Below are 16,314 nucleotides of genomic sequence, written 5' to 3'. Positions count from 1 at the left end.
TTACACGCAATTGACCTGGCATGTTTTTGAATGGTAGGAGGAAACCGGACCCCCTCCCCCAAGGAAAATCCATGCAGACATGGGAAAATGTACAAACTCCTTACAGACAGCGTGGGATTCGAGTCCTGATCGCTGGTGCTGTAATAGCATTGCGCTAACCGTATTGCTCCCGTCTTGCTGCAGTTGGTTTCATCACTGCACACTTAAATTCATAAATGTTTGCCTTGCCAGTAACCTGGAATGAAAATATGTTAAAGCATGGTAGGGTGTCAATGGGGATGTGGGTAAGGCCATTTAAAGACTAATATTTAAGGATTGAGACTTGATCAGAGACAACAATAAAGAGGATAAATCTAAGTCAAATGAGGTATAAAAAGAATATTAGAAAGGGAAGGGGAGAGGAATAATGGATTCACCAAAAGAAAAATATACATATAATAAAGTTAAATCTCAGAGGAGGATTTAACCTGGCGAAATGAGGCTCAATAGTTCTCTTCCTGCATCAACTTTTTTTTTTGTGTTGCATTATCTATTATCCCATTGTTAATAAGTTCTGCACCAAAGTTCTGTGTGTTTTGGCATTTTACATGCAGTTATGGCAAATCTTCAAAACTACAGGGAGGCTGAGGGCGAACAATTATTTTTGCTTGGAAAACTGTGGAGTGCTGTAAATCTGCTATGCTAATTTGCAACTTGATGCAACTTTTCTTTCCCTGAGTATATTTGCCAATCTGTACATAGAACTATATAATGAAATTGATGTTTTTTGAGGGCAACATTATGAAATAATAGATTTTATTGACCACAAAGCCAGTGGATTTCTGAAATAATACTTGGACTTTGCCAATTTAATAACAGGCAAAAACTTAACTTTACATAAGTTATAAGCCAACTGGAACTGGTTTAGTTCTTGTACTATTTGGTGGTGGAACAGATTGGTTTTCTGCTGTGCATAGCAGTGGTTTTAATTCCCTGGATTTGCACCAGGAACAAAACATAAATCATTAAAGTCTATTTCAGGTGGGCGAGTTGTTTGGCTCCTAATGGATTTGCTTGCTCCAAAATTTCAAAAAGATCAAAGGGGACACAATAGTGCCTTGACACTCAAAAAAAGAGATGCTGGAAATCTGAAATAAAAACAGAAATTGCTGGAAATACTGCAGATCAGACAGCATCCTTGGATAGAGAAATAGTTTTGTTAAATTGTTCAGTTACCAATGGAAATTATCCTTGAATTCTTTATCGACTAAAATTGATCACTAATGGGTCCATAGTGGGTGAACTTTAGAAAACAACTGTCTCTTGTATTTATGTAGTACTTTCAAAGTAGTAATCTGTCACAAATAACTTCACAGAAGTTGCTAGACAAAAATAATTATTTAATTATGACGTTATTGGGACAGGTGACCAAATACTCTATCAAGGACATGATTTGTTTGTTTATTACATCACGTTCTTTAGTTACCTGCCAATAAGTGTTTAATTGTGCATATCAATACTCTTACCAATTTGGCTTCAGCCATTAAGAAGTTTTTAAAATTATGAATCGATGTCATCACAGGGTAGCAGAGGTGAAAAGGGAAAACCTGGTTCTCCGGGACAACATGGCCCTTCGGTAAGTGGGTTTAAATATCTAGATGTCTAATCAGGAAATAAAAGACTGCTTAAGTTGTAAAAGTTTTATGTGTTTTTGAAATTATTCAGGTTTGCATTTTATAATAATTTCTTAAAATAATATTAGCCTTGCTTTCAGACAAGGTATATTCACAGCCCATTCCTGAAACAATACTACTGTATTACTATTTTCTTCTTTGTCTTGGGATTTCTCCAGGTATGTGAGTGGCCCTTCTGCTACTTTGTGATAGCATATATATAACATATAACAGCTTATGGCGTGGAAACAGGCCATCTCGACCCTTCAAGTCCATGCCAGTTCACTCAAACAACTCCGCTAGATCCTCCCACCTATTCTCCGCCCATAACTCTCCAACCCCCTCTTATCCATGTATATATCCAGCCTCCTCTTAAATGAAAGAATTGACTCTGTCTCAACTATTTCCTCTGGAAGATTATTGCATTCAGCCACTACTCTCTGAGCAAAGAAGCATCCTCTAAAGTTTCTCCTAAAATTTTGCCACCTTACCCTCAACTTGTGTCCTCTTGTTTCAACCTCTCCTGCTCTCAGTGGGAAGAGTCTACTTGCATCTAGTCTATCTATTCCCTTCATAATTTTAAACACCTCTATCAAATCCCCTCTCGACCATCTACAGTCCTAACCTCTTCAATCTTTCTCTGTACTCTAGCATAGTTTATCTTTTCCACAACTTCTTTCATCATGTATCTGTAATTAATCCCTCCCCCCTCCCCACCTCCCACCCCATTCATTGACTTGTAGTACTAAGAAAACATGGTGGTAGAAAGCAACTTTCAACGTACTGCAAGTAATATTATTGGTTTCCTTCTTTTTCCTTTTAACTATGATTTTTTTTAACTTGGCATGTTCTCTTAATTCAGGATTTGTTTCTATAAATCCATAAAATGTTCTCAGAAAGTTTCCAAGGCTGTTTATAGTATGAGACTTGTACTTTGACTGTCTCTGATTTACAGCCATTTTACTGAAAGCCAGGTGGCTTTAAGCAATTTAAACATATGAAAGAAAACTAACATAAAGTAAATATATTACAGTATAAAAATAATCACATATATGCTAGAAACAAGAGTGGAGCAATATGCTCGAAATGAGTTGGAGCATTTCCATCTTGTTTGCCAGGCCGGAATGTTATATATGAAATTTACAACTGTTTCTATTTGACTCCATATATTTAGCTCTATTAACTCCATGAAATTAAATACATAGAAGGAACCCAACTGACCACTCCTTAAGCAGACGTCTAGTGATAGCAACCAATGAGGAAATCTTCTCTGCTTTTCTGGGAAGATTGTTATGACCAAGCTTGCCTGAATTTGGTGTGCCCTCTTGTTCCTTACTGCCACTTTTCCCCATCCAATCACCCCCTAACAAGCCGCCAGGACATGGCTGAGACAGCCCTCTGTGCCACTGAATTATCAAATGGTTCACGATAAGTAACTCAGCCTCAGGTGACATATCTTGAGGCCTTGTCACCAGTGGTCCCTCTTGAGTGCAGAAGCAATTAAAATAATGAAAATTATTTTTAAAGCTCAAAAAAATTATAAACACCTTAAGAACTGGAAATTAATTATGTCCAGTGAATATGGTTGAAGGTCAGGAGGGCAAATGCTCCTACCTTGACCTCCAGCTGAACCCCAGTTTCAGTGCTTCAGTGCACAGGGTTGAAAGACGGGGAGCTGAGGAGAGAATGACAGAGAGCTGGTGTCCAATGAAAAACAGCTACAAAGACCCTACTTATTCACACCTTCACTTTCAATACCAGTGATATGGCTGACTGCTACTTTAAAAGAATGAGGGCCACTAGCATGCTGGGCATACTTTTATTCACTTTTGGATATATTTTCATCAGCTTTTCTAACGAAATTATCGCAACATTATTAAAGCCTTATAGAGCTTCTGTAATCTTTCAGAACTACTGTTCTAATACTTGGTGTTAAAATGCTACCATGGTTGGAATGGGGAGTATGTTAGCAGGGAACAACTGGGGTGAATGTGATTGGATGCATTCAAGAGTAAGTGAGTGAGTGAGGAACAGAAGGGTTGGAGTTGGATGAAGAAGGAGGAAAAATCTCATGTGCCCTCATAAACACTGGTGTACCCTGATAACAAGAAACTAAGCAACACACAAAATGCGAGAGAAACTCAATGGCTCAGGCATCATCTGTGGAAAGGAATAATCCATGAAAATGATTGGGACCCTTTAGGAATGCTAAAGGATTTTTAACACAAAGCGTCAATTGTTGATTGCTTTCCATGGATGCTGCCTGACCTACTGAGTTCCTCCAGCTCTTTGCATGTTGCTGTGGACTGGTTAGGCTTGATGACCTTTCTTTGTGCTGCTCAACAATGTAAGATTAAATTGCATCAAAACAACTGATTAAATATAAAGCATAATATAAAATCAAATCTTTCTGCGAAGTCAGTTTGACCATGGATCTGCTGCAATATTTTGCTTTCAGGGGGAGCCTGGGGTTCCAGGTGTAAATGGACATCCAGGACCACCTGGTTTAAAGGTAGGATATATTTTATGTTTTCCATAAATGTTGTGTTGAAGCATCCAGTCCCAGCTTCATTCTGTTGATATACTATTCCAAACCAAACATTTCTTGGCAGCTTAGTAGTGGATCAGAATAGATCTGGAACCTTACAAAGGGTAGGACAGATAACCAAGTTACATAACAAAATAAATTCATTTTTCACCAGAGCCTTTAACATTTTATCATACTTTGAGAATCTGTGAACCACACATAAAGGAGATCTGCAGAACCGAACTGCCACCCTGCCTGGCATATTGTACACTGTACAGTTATGTGATGTCATTGTGTAATAGTGAAAAATCAATCATGAAGGTAATCTGTGTTAATCTTTCTCTCTTTCCTATTTCTAAACAGTTCAGCATTTGAATTAAATAGTTCATTCTTCAATCGGATATCTCCATCTGGTATCACTATGAGGAGACTGTCCTTTTTATGTTTTCTTCTGGCTGTCCATCCCATAGGATGACTCTGGTTCCTTTTCAGTCAGTTTGTGAAGTTTGATAAGAGGATACCCTACTCATTAGAAAGGAACAGCGTGTGCATGAACAGATTTGGATGAATAGGGGTTTGCACAGGTCTAGACCCACCCTCTCAATATCCCTTCCCAGATCCAGCAGCATGGTGAGATCCAAGACATCTGGGGAAGTTCACAGCACGTGTTTGCTAGATGGCCATTGACCTACAAGAGGTTTCGTCCGCCCTTAGTCAGATTTTTCATCTTGCAGGGTGTCTAGCCACCCTCCACACCTGGCAAGCCTGGTAGGGAAGCCGGTTTAGTTGCCGACCACCAGTAATGCGACTGGGTTACGTGGTACCAGTAGCACTTAGACGAGTGACCTGACACTAAATCAGTCTAATCTTCTGTTTCACAAAGGAACTAGATCAAAAATATGATTGTTATCAGGCAGCAGAGTTCTTATGCTAAGTTTGTGGCTTCTTAATTTAGATCATTATTTTGGCAACAAGCTCTCCACTTTTTGAAAGGTGTGACGAGACTGATTTTCATTGTCAATACAGTATAATCAATTAATTTATTACAAGATGTATTATATAAAAATACACTTATTAACTAGCTACAGTGAGATAACAGGAGTCTTTAAAACTACATATCATTTAAAGCATAAAATGATTGTATTGTTTGCTTGCCTGTTTAATTATTTAACAGATGTTGCTGACATTCTGTCCTGTATTGCAAATCATCTCTTGTTGTTCATGTATTTTGTTAAGTAGGATCACACATGTAATATATTTTCCCCTCCATTTTCACTGCCAGTGCTAACATGTGGAACCATTAGTCCAAACAAGGTTAACCCATTCAAGGTTTTTTTTCCCTCTGATTCCTGAATGCTGATCTTTCTGAGAAGAGGTTAACTTTAATGGTTTGTGAATAAGGGATGGTCTATTTTCCCCTGCAACCGCTGCAACCGTGTCTGCCTGTCCCGCATCGGACTTGTCAGCCACAAACGAGCCTGCAGCTGATGTGGACATTTCTTTCTTTCTTCTTCTTTTCTTTGGCTTGGCTTCGCGGACGAAGATTTATGGAGGGGGTAAAAAATCCACGTCAGCTGCAGGCTCGTTTGTGGCTGACCAGTCCGATGCGGGACAGGCAGACACGATTGCAGCGGTTGCAAGGGAAAATTGGTTGGTTGGGGTTGGGTGTTGGGTTTTTCCTCCTTTGCCTTTTGTCAGTGAGGTGGGCTCTGCGGTCTTCTTCAAAGGAGGCTGCTGCCCGCCAAACTGTGAGGCGCCAAGATGCACGGTTTGAGGCGTTATCAAACCCCCTCCATAAATCCGCGAAGCCAAGCCAAAGATTTAGGAATGAGATCAGGAGACATTTGTTCAGTCTGAACATCTCCAAATTTTAGAATGTTCTATGTTAGAGGGCAATGGAGGCTCTGTCAATGAGTTAATTGAAAATTGAGATCAGTAGATTTTGGGATATTATTAGAATCAAACATTATGGGGATAGTGAAGGAAATAACATTAAGGTAGATCAGCCATGATCTAGAATAGATGAATTTCTGGGGTAGACTCGAAAAGCAAGGCAACCTACTCTTGCTTCTGTTTCTCTGTTTCTTCTGTTCTGATATTATGTGTACTAGAATCTCTCTGGAGTGTCAGTACATCTCTTTTGCCAAAAGAGAACACTGAACACTTGATGCTATAATGAATGCACTTTGAAATCTACTTCCACTGAGCTCAATAAAGCTATATCACAAGAGAAGAGTCAACTTGCTTACATCTTGTATATATTTTGCACATAAAATAAAGGACATATTTCTAACTCACTGCCTACTGCTGTATTATTTTCTCTCTCTTTAACTTTTCTTTTCTACTCTCCCTTCCTAATGGTTTCATCCCCTACCTGGTCTCTCCACCTCTCACATCTTCTGTCCTTTATCACCTCGCCCCCTTCCCCAGCTTCTTCCCCCTTTATATAGTATAATTTCACCTTTTAAATTTCAGTCTTGATAAAGGGTTCAGACCCAAAATGTTGACTGACAGTCTCTACCCATGGATGCTAACCTACTGAGTCCCTCCAGCAATTCTTTGAAGGGTGAAAAAGGTTTCTCTTGTCCACGTGTTGTCTGTGCAAGAACTCTTTTAAGAGCTGCCATTTTGGTAATTCTACAGAGGTTTAAAATGCATGTTGAAATAGAAACAACTTTAGAAAATCCAAACCATTATATTTACAAACATTGCACATTGTAAACTGAACTGATTAAATAGTTTTACATTTTGAAATGGAAAACATGAACCTTGTGATTATAAGGTTTATATTTAGCAATGCAGAGTGCTGACCTGTAATATGATGGAAGCTTTACATCTGTCAGCAAGCAAAAATGCATTGGCAATGATTAATTATGACCACCTTGCAACGTTGTAATTCAAAACAAGCTATGAAATCAATTTTTTATACTGCAATTTGGTTGGAGAATTTAAGGAACTGCTTGATGTTCAATCAGTGTCAGAAGCAGAATTTATTGTCATGGAATTTGGTGTTTTGTGGCAGCAGCTTAGTGCAAGCACTCATATTATAACCATCTTACATCATTATTATATATTAAAAAAAAATAGTGCACAGAAAGGAAGGCAGTGTCTTTGGTTCAGGAATCTGATGGCAACGGGGAAGAAGCTGTCCTTGTGCCATTACGTGTTCGTCTTTAGGCTCCTGTACCTTTTCGCGATGGTAGCAGAGTGAAGAGGGCATGGCCGGGGTGGTGAGGGTCTTTGAGGATAGATGCTGCTTTTTTAAAGCACCGCCTCATATACGTATCTTCAGTGGTGTGAAGTCTGGTGCCTGTGATGTCACAGGCCAAGTTAACAAGTTTATTGTTGTCCTGGGAGTTGGTGTCTCCATACCAGGCAGTGATGTAACCAGCCAAAATGCTCTCCATGGTACACCTGTAGAGGTTTATGAGAGTCTTCGGTGACAAATGCGAGTCTCCTCAGAGGCCTCATAAAGAATAGCCGCTGGCAAGTCTGCTTTATGATTGTATCAATATGGAGACTCCAGGACAGATGTTGACACCCAGGAATTTGAAGTTCTTGACCCTCTCCACTACTGAGCCCTTGATGAGGACTGGGTCATGTTCCCTTGATTTCCTCCTGAAGTCCACAATCATCTGCTTAGTTTTGCTGATGTTGAGCACAAGGTTGTTGTTGTGACACCATTCAACGAGCTGATCCATCTCCTTCCTGGACGCTTCCTCATTGCTGTTTGTGATTCTGCCGACATCTGTGGTGTCATCGGTGAACTTGCAACTGGTCACACAGTCATGGTTTTTAATGAGTAGAGCAGTGGCCTAAGCTCACATCCTTGATAATCAGTGAGGAGGAGACTTTGTTTCCAAATCATACTGACTGTGGTCTTCTGATGAGAAAGTCAAGGATCCAGTTGCAGAGTGGGGTACAGAGGCCTAGAGTTTGTAGCTTCTTGACCAGCACTGAGGGAATAATGGTACGGAAGGCCAAGCTGTAGTCGATGAGGAGCAGCTGTATGTATGAATTGCTGTTTTTGAGGTGATCCAGAGCTGAGTGGAGGGTCATTGATATTGCATTTGCTGAAGAGCAATTGCGATGATGATAAGTGAATTGCAGTGGGTCCAGATCTTTGCTTAGGTACGTATTAATTCTGGCTATGATCAAAGCATTTAATCACAGTAGAAGTTAGTGCTTCTGGGTGGAAGTCGAGATTGACCTTTAGACTGACGTGTGCTTTCAGACTGTATTAATATCCTGTGGAAAGTATAAGGCAGTGTCTAATAAGCTGTCATTCAAAATATCATAGAAGGAATGGCTTTTCTCAGCTGCCATTGCTGTCCTCTGAAGATCTTGTAGACCTCTTCAAAGCACCTGCTCTGACTTTGACAAGACTTCTGTTGAAATTCAGAACACTTGACTTCAATGTTAAATAGGTCTTAATAAGTATGGGGGTGATTCTCATATTTGGTGATTGAATATATGAGGACAATAAATATCCACTGCTACTTGGACAATCCATGCTAATAATTATGTGGATGTGGACCACTGAGCTAGAACCATAGAACATAACAGCACAGAGAAGAGGCTCCTTGGTCTTTTTAGTCTGTCCCAAATGATTATTCGGCTTAGACCCACCGACCAGGACATCCTTACCCCTCCCATTCATGTACTTGTCCAAATTTTTATTTAATGTGAAAATAAAATCTGCATTTACCAATTCAGCTGGCAGCTTGTTCCACACTCCCATTACCTTGTGCGTGAAGAGGTTCTCCTAATATTCCCCCTAAACCAGGGGTCCCCAAACATTTTAGACCATCAACACCTTCAGGGACTATGTGGTCCCTCATTGACTCCCAGGCATGGAATCCTGGTGCTGGGCAATCGGTGTGGGGGGGGGAGGCTGGATGCAAAGGGGGTGGGGAGCTGGACAGGGGCAGCAGGGGGCTGGATGGAGGGGGCCAGATTTGGGGGCTGGTCTGGGAGGGCTGAGGGAGGGCTGGACAGGGGGTGCTGGGTAGGGTGGTCAGATATCTGGTTTTAGGCCAGACAGTCCAGCTTTTTAAGCCCTCTGTCCTCCATCAGGTGCCACATCAAGCTGGACATTAATCTATTCTCCTTTTGAGGGTGTAGGCCCTACAGCCCCTAAATGGAGGACAGATTAAGGGGCAGAAAGGGGATTTACCTGTTAAATGCAGCGTCCCAGGGTCCGCAGGCTATGCATGGCCAGCTGGAACAAGGGCGATGAGGGGAAAGCGTGACAGCAGTTCATGGCGTGTAAGCCTCACCACCCCCCCCCCCCCCACATCCTGTGCTGCATCGGGGTGGGGAAGGGTGTTGTGGTGGCTGTGCTGGACCGGGCAGTGGGGTTGGGGGAGGTGGTATTTTAAATTGACCTTCCCCCCAACCCCCCCCACCAGCCTTATCGACCCCCGCCGCACCCGAGTTTTCGACCTCCTGGCATTTATCGACCCTTACCCTAAACATTTCCCATTTCACACTTAACTCACCCTTTGGTTTGTTTTTCACCTAACCTGAGTGGGAAAAAGCCTCCTTACATTTTCTCTGTCCATACCCCTCATAATTTTGTATACCTCTATCAAATCTCCTCTCATTCTTCTACACTCCAGGGAATAAAGTCCTGACCTGTGTAATCTTTCCTTGTAACACAGTTCCTGAAGTCCAGGCAACATCCTAATAAATCTTCTCCATTCTTTCAACATTATTGGCATCTTTCTTGTAGTTAGGTGACCAAAACTGCACACAATACTCCAAATTTGGCCTCACCAATATTTTCTACAACTCCTATACTCAATACATTGATTTGTGAAGGCCGATATGCCAAAAGCTCTCTTTACAATCCTATCTACTTGCGAAGCTACATTCAGCAGATTATGTGTCTGAATTCCCAGATCCTTCTGTTCTTACTGCACTTCTCAGTCCCCCACCATTTATTGTATATGTCCTACCTTGGTTTGTCCTTCCAAAATGCAACACCTCATACTTGCCTACATTAAATTGCATCTACCATTTTTTAGCCCATTTTTCTAGCTGGCCTGGATCCCTCTGCAGGCTTTGAAAGAATTCTTCACTGTCCATAGCTCCTCCAATCTCTGTGTCATCTTGCTGATCCAATTTACTACATTATAATCCAGATCATTCATATTGATGACAAACAACAATGACACTGATCCCTGAAGCACACCACTTGTCACAGGCCTCCAGTCTGAGAAGTAATCATGCACCACTACTCTCTAGCTTCTCCCATATAGCAAATATGGAATCCAGTGTACTACCTTGATGCACCATCAATAACTTCAAAGACTAGAAGTTGCTGAGAAACTGATAGGCTTTTATTCACAACAGAATGGAGGCACTTCCATGCAGGTCAACTCTCCTGGACTGAGGAGGGTGCTGTGGTACAGTTGCCTTTATTCAGGGGTCAGTGGGAAGAGTCTGAGGCACAGTCAGCAGTGGGCATCTCCTGACACATCCAAACATATCTACAGTGGTTTACCACATACCTTACCATCAATACCGAGTGCCTGAACCTTCTTGACTAACTTCCCATGTGGAACCTTGTCAAAAGCCTTACTAAAGTCCACTTAGACATCATCCACATCCTTTCCATCTTCAACTTTCTTGGTAACTTTTTTGAAAAACTCTTAAGATTGGCTAAGCATGACCTACCATACACAAAGCCATGTTGACTATCTACAATCAGTTCCTGGAAACACTTGTATATCTAATGTGATATAACACCTTCCAATAATTTACTTATGACTGATGTCAGGCTCACGGGCCTATAATTTCCTGGGTTACTTTTGGAGCCTTTTTTAAACAACAGAAAATGAAAGTTACCCTCCGATCCTCCAGCAACTTGCCTGTTGCTAAGAACATTTTAAATATTTCTGCCAGGGCCCCTGCAATTTCTACACCAATCTCCCTCATGGTCTAAAGGAATATCTTGTCAGGCCCTGGGGATTTATCCACTCTTAGTTGCTTTAAGACCGCAAGAACCTCCTCTTTCATATGAATATTGTCTTCAATATTTCAATGGAAAAGTCACTCCAGTTTTTATGGTTCTGCTTCCAGCTGGCCAAAGTAGACACTGTGTCTCTGGGTATAAGCGTCTTGGTATGTTGTTTTCCTATGTCCAACCTACAAAGTCTTTTAGTAAAAAATAATATGTTTATAAAGCTAAAGATTAATAATAACATAATTCTATAACACCTACGATGACCTTCAACATTATCGACAACTCCTCCAACCTTCTTATCTGCAAACTTCTTGACCCATCCTTCTATTTCTTCATCTAGGTCATTTATAAAAATCACAAAGAGCAGGGGTCCGAGAACAGATCTCTGTGGAACTCCACTAATCATTGACCTCCAGGCAGAATACTTGCCATCCACTACTACTCTCTGCTTTCTATAAGCAAGCCAATTCTAAATTCACACAGTCAAGGTTCCATTTATCTCATGCCTCATGACTTTCTGAATGAGTCTTTCATGGGGAACTTGTCAAATGCCTTAATAAAATCTATATATACTACATCTACCACCCTACCCTCATCAATCATTTTTGTTACCTCCTCAAAAAACTCACTTAAGGCTTGCGAGGCACAACCTTCCCCATACTGACTATTCCTGTGAAGGCTGTACTTCTCCAAATGCTCATAAATCCTCTCTAATAGTTTACACACCACTGATATAAGACTCACCAGTCTATAATTCCCAGGATTCTCACTATACAGCACCTGAATACACGAGATTGTCTGATCTTGGAAGCTAAACAGGCTCAGGACTGGTCAGTACTGGAAGGGGAGACCGCCTAGAAACACCAGATGCTGTAGGTTTTTGTGAGGGGCGCTGGACAAAGTGGTGACTCACTGTCTGTGAACAAATGTTAGAGAATTTCATGTATATTACATTCTAAATGTAGTATTATGTGACAATAATGGAGCCTTTACCTTTTAAATAGGGGGACCACATTTGCCTTTCTCCAAATCCTCCAGCACCTCTCCTGTGGCCAAGGAGGATGAAAAGATCATAGGCATGCTCTAGCTTTATCTTCCCTCTCTTCCCACAGCAGCCTGGGATATGTCATGTCCAGCCCTGGGGACTCGTCAATCTTGATGTTTTTAAGAAGATCTCTTTCCCAATCTCAACATGGTCCAGCACACAAGCTTGATCTATTCTGACCACACCTTGATCAAAGACCTTTTCTCTGGCGAATACTGAAGCAAAGTATTAATTTAGGACCTCCTCCCCCTCCAGGCACATGTTCCTCAATTATCCTTGTGGCCCCACCTTCATTCCTGTCATCCTTCTGCTCTTCACACATGCATAGAACACCTTGGAATTCTCCTTAATCTTACTTGCCAAGATCTTCTCCTGCCCACTTCGAGCTCTCCTAAGTTCCTTCCTGGCTACCATATAATTCTCATGAGCCCTTCCTGTTTCCTGCTCCTAAATCTAATGTCTGCTTTCTTCTTCCTCTTAACTAGCTGCCTCACCTGTTTTGTCAACCACGATTCCCTTTTTCTATCATCTTTTCCCTGCCTCAGTGGGACAAACCTGTCCTGAACCCCACACATGATCGCTAAACATCCTCCACATCTGTGCTTTTGCCTGTGAACATCTGTCCTCTATTTACTCTCCCTAGTACCTGCCTCATACCTTAATAATTAGCCTTTCCATAAATAAACACATTCCCATTTTGTTTGTTTTTATCCTTGTCCATAGCTATGCTAAAGCTCAGGGATTTGTGGTCATCATCACCGAAATGCTCCTCACCAAGAGATCTGTCACCTGACCACATTCATTACCCAGTACTAGATCCAATATGGCCACTCCTCTAGTTGGCTGATCCACATACTGTGTCAGGAATTCTTCTTGGACACATCTGACAAATTCTGTCCTTTATATCCCTCTTGCAGTAAGGAGGTGCCAGTCAACATTAGGGAAGTTGAAGTTTCCCACAGCAATGGCCCTATAATTTCTGTACCATTCCAAAATCTGTCAACTTATCAGTTCCTCAGTGTCCCGCGGGCTATTGTGGGGCCTATAGACAACACCACTGCACCATCTCCAAAAGTGAGACACTCTTCCTGGATATGATTGTAGATTGTCTGAAGCAAAATAAAGGGTTAGGCATCTAGGAAATAAAGGAAGTGTATTTCTGAAACAACATGTTTAACTAAACTAAGATGAACGTGAACGAGATATGTGCGGTGATATGATTCTAAACCCGAAACAGAGAAACTAAGAATTCTTTCTGGTTTGCATATTCTAAAGCATTATCACAGCAAAAGTAAATGTGTGCTCCTGGTGAAAAATATTGTTTTTGGCAATTGAACAATATTCTTTATCAAGATGATTGAGGACATATTCAGGTGTGTCCTAAACTAAAGCTTGTTCAATAACAAAACATCTAATATTTGAGTGAAAAATGTATTTAATAACCAGTTTCAAAAGAAAATTTCAAAGTGGCTTGTGATGCAATTAATGGCTTCAGTGGGAATGTTATTGAAGTTTCTCTCCACTTGATAGAACTGTGTTAATTTTCATATCAAGGAGTAACTCTCAACAATTCCTTTCATTTGCCTTGTCCTGCTTTTGTAGCACGAATTATCCTGCAAACAGCTGGGAATGAATTAGTTTCATAGACAAGAGTTTAAATGTCAAATAAGAAAATAATTTATTAATCTAGTAAAGTGAATTTATTGTTGGATGATTCAGTTGGCATAACAGGGCCAGCAACCAGGTTGGAAGCTGGCACTGTCTGTAACAAGATTGTGGGATTGGAGGAGTATGTTCTCCCCATGAATGCATGGGTTTCCTCTGAGTGCTCCAATTTCCTCCCATATTCCAAAGATGTTTAGGGTTAGAAGATTAATTGGTCACATGGGTGTATTTGAGTGTCAAGTCAAGTTTATATCAATAAGGGCAATGTGCTTCATTTTGGGAAGAATAATCAAAGCAGGACATATGCAGTGAAGGGCAGGGCATTGAGGAATGCAGAGGAACAGAGAGATCTTGGTTCCATCTTGGTTTTGAAAGTGGATTCTCCTGTGGATAAGAGTGGTAAAGAAGGCTTTTGGTATGCTGGCCTTTATAAATCAAAGCATAGAATTTAGGAGCTGCGAGGTGATGTTGAGACTGTTCAAGGCATTGGTGAAGCCAAATTTGGAATTCTGTGTGAAGTTCTGGTCCCCAAATTATAGGAAGGATATCAATAAGGTAGGGAGGGTGCAGAGAAGATTTATTAAAATGTTGCCTGGATTACAATATCTAGAATACAAAGAAAGATTGAGTAAACTGGGTCTTTATTCATTGAAGCATAGAAGATTGAGGGGGGATTTGATAGCCGTAATTAAAATTATGAGGGGGACAGATAGAGTAGATGTGAATAGGCTCTTCCCTTTGGGGGTTGATGAGAGTGGAACACGGGGTCATAAGGGTGAGAGGGCAAAAGTTTAGAAGTAGCATGAGAGGGAGCTTCTTCACTCAGAGAGTAGTGGCTGAGTGGAATGACCTTCTGGAAGAGGTGGTTGCAGCAGGGTCAATTTTATCATTTAAGAGAAGGTTGGATAAGTGCATGGTTGTGAGGGGATTGGAGGTTTATGGACAGGGAGCAGGTAGGTGGGACTAGAGGAGATCACTTGAATCAGTGCTGACTCGAGGGGCCGAGATGGCCTGTTTCCATGCTGTAATTGTTATATGGTTATTTGGTTGTACAAGTACAATCCAACAAAACAGCGTTCTAAAGTTCTCGGTGCAAAATATGCAGACACAAAAGAAGACATAACACATACAGACAAATAATACATTTGCAGCACATGTATTTTATCTATAATAGTATATTTAAAAAATTATTTTGTACATATGAGACTCTCTGATGGTTAATGTGAGCAGTTCCTTTGGTCGTTCAGCATTCTCACTGCCCTTGGGAAGAAACTGTTCCTCAGCCTGATGGTGCAGGCTCTGATACTCCTATATCTCGTCCCTGCTGAAAGATACGGTGTGCAGGGTGGAAGGGGTCCTCAATAATTTTGCAAAGCCTCTTCAGACAATGATCCCAGTAGATCACGTCGATTGTGGGGGGGGGGGGTGGTTTGGAGACTCCAGTGATCCTCTCAGCCACTCTTATGGCCCTGTGGATTGACCCCTGATCCATTTCTGTGCAGCAACTGTAATACACTGTGATGCAGCCAGCCAGGATGCTCTCGATAGAGCTCCTGTAGAAGGTTGACATAACAGTGACCGGTAGCCTTTCCCACTTCAGTCTTCTCAGGAAGTGGAGTCACTGTTGGAGGAGATGTTGAGTGTCCATGATAGGTCATTAGTTAAGTGAACTCCAAGGAACTTGGTGTTCTCCACTCTCTCTACTACAGGATTGCTGATGTGTAGTGGAGGGTGGTCATTCCTGGTCCTCCAAAAGTCCACGATCATCTCCTTGGTATTGTCCATGTTGAGATTCATCATGTTATTCTTGCACCATTTCAAGGATATTCCAACTCATCAGTGCGACTCATCATTGTTGCTGATGAAGCCAACCACTGTTGTGTCATTTGCAAACTTGATGACACTGCTGGAGTGATGCAGGCTCATAAGCTGGAAGTGCCAATAACTGTGGCAAGGTTCTAGCCAAGTTGCCTGCCTGCACTGTTTCATTGAGGTTAAAATCTATGCAGCTGTTTTGCGTAATCAAGAAATAATGTGGCAAGAGCAGCAACAGGAAAAAGGTGACAATGGAAAAAGAAAGACAGGTTTCAGTTTTAAGAGGGAGAGCAAGGAAAGGACTGGCACGGAGAATGGAAGGTCAGTTGCTGAGTTTTGCAAAGAATTACAAACTCCTTGCAGAATGAGGGACAATTGACTGTCACAATAGTGCAAGGAAATAGCTTGCTGTGATTGGATTTCATGTAGTAAAGCCATTACTATGCCAGTGACCTGGGTTCATTATCTGCTGCTGTCTGTAAGGAATTTCTCCCTTCTCTCTGTATCCACATGGGATTCCTCTGGGGCCTCCGGTTTCCTCCCACTTTCCAAAGATGTATGGGTTCAGATGTTAATTGGTCACATGGGCATAATGCGCAGCACGGCAACGTAGGCCAGGAGGGCCTGTTACCGTGCTGTA

General features: G+C 41.4%; 1 protein-coding gene across 1 annotated transcript in view; it reads left to right on the top strand.

Annotated features, from left to right (window-relative positions):
• LOC138755243 (collagen alpha-1(XXI) chain-like) overlaps positions 1 to 16,314 on the top strand; it is a 198,914-nt gene that overhangs the window by 115,092 nt on the left and 67,508 nt on the right. The window contains exons 14-15 of the mRNA XM_069920865.1: positions 1,562 to 1,615; positions 4,111 to 4,164. Of these exons, the coding sequence (XP_069776966.1) occupies positions 1,562 to 1,615; positions 4,111 to 4,164 (108 nt within the window). The remainder of the gene's footprint in view (positions 1 to 1,561; positions 1,616 to 4,110; positions 4,165 to 16,314) is intronic.

The sequence above is a fragment of the Narcine bancroftii genome, chromosome 2, assembly GCF_036971445.1.
Source record: "Narcine bancroftii isolate sNarBan1 chromosome 2, sNarBan1.hap1, whole genome shotgun sequence".
NCBI lineage: Eukaryota > Metazoa > Chordata > Chondrichthyes > Torpediniformes > Narcinidae > Narcine > Narcine bancroftii.
This window is presented reverse-complemented; position numbering and strand designations above follow the sequence as displayed.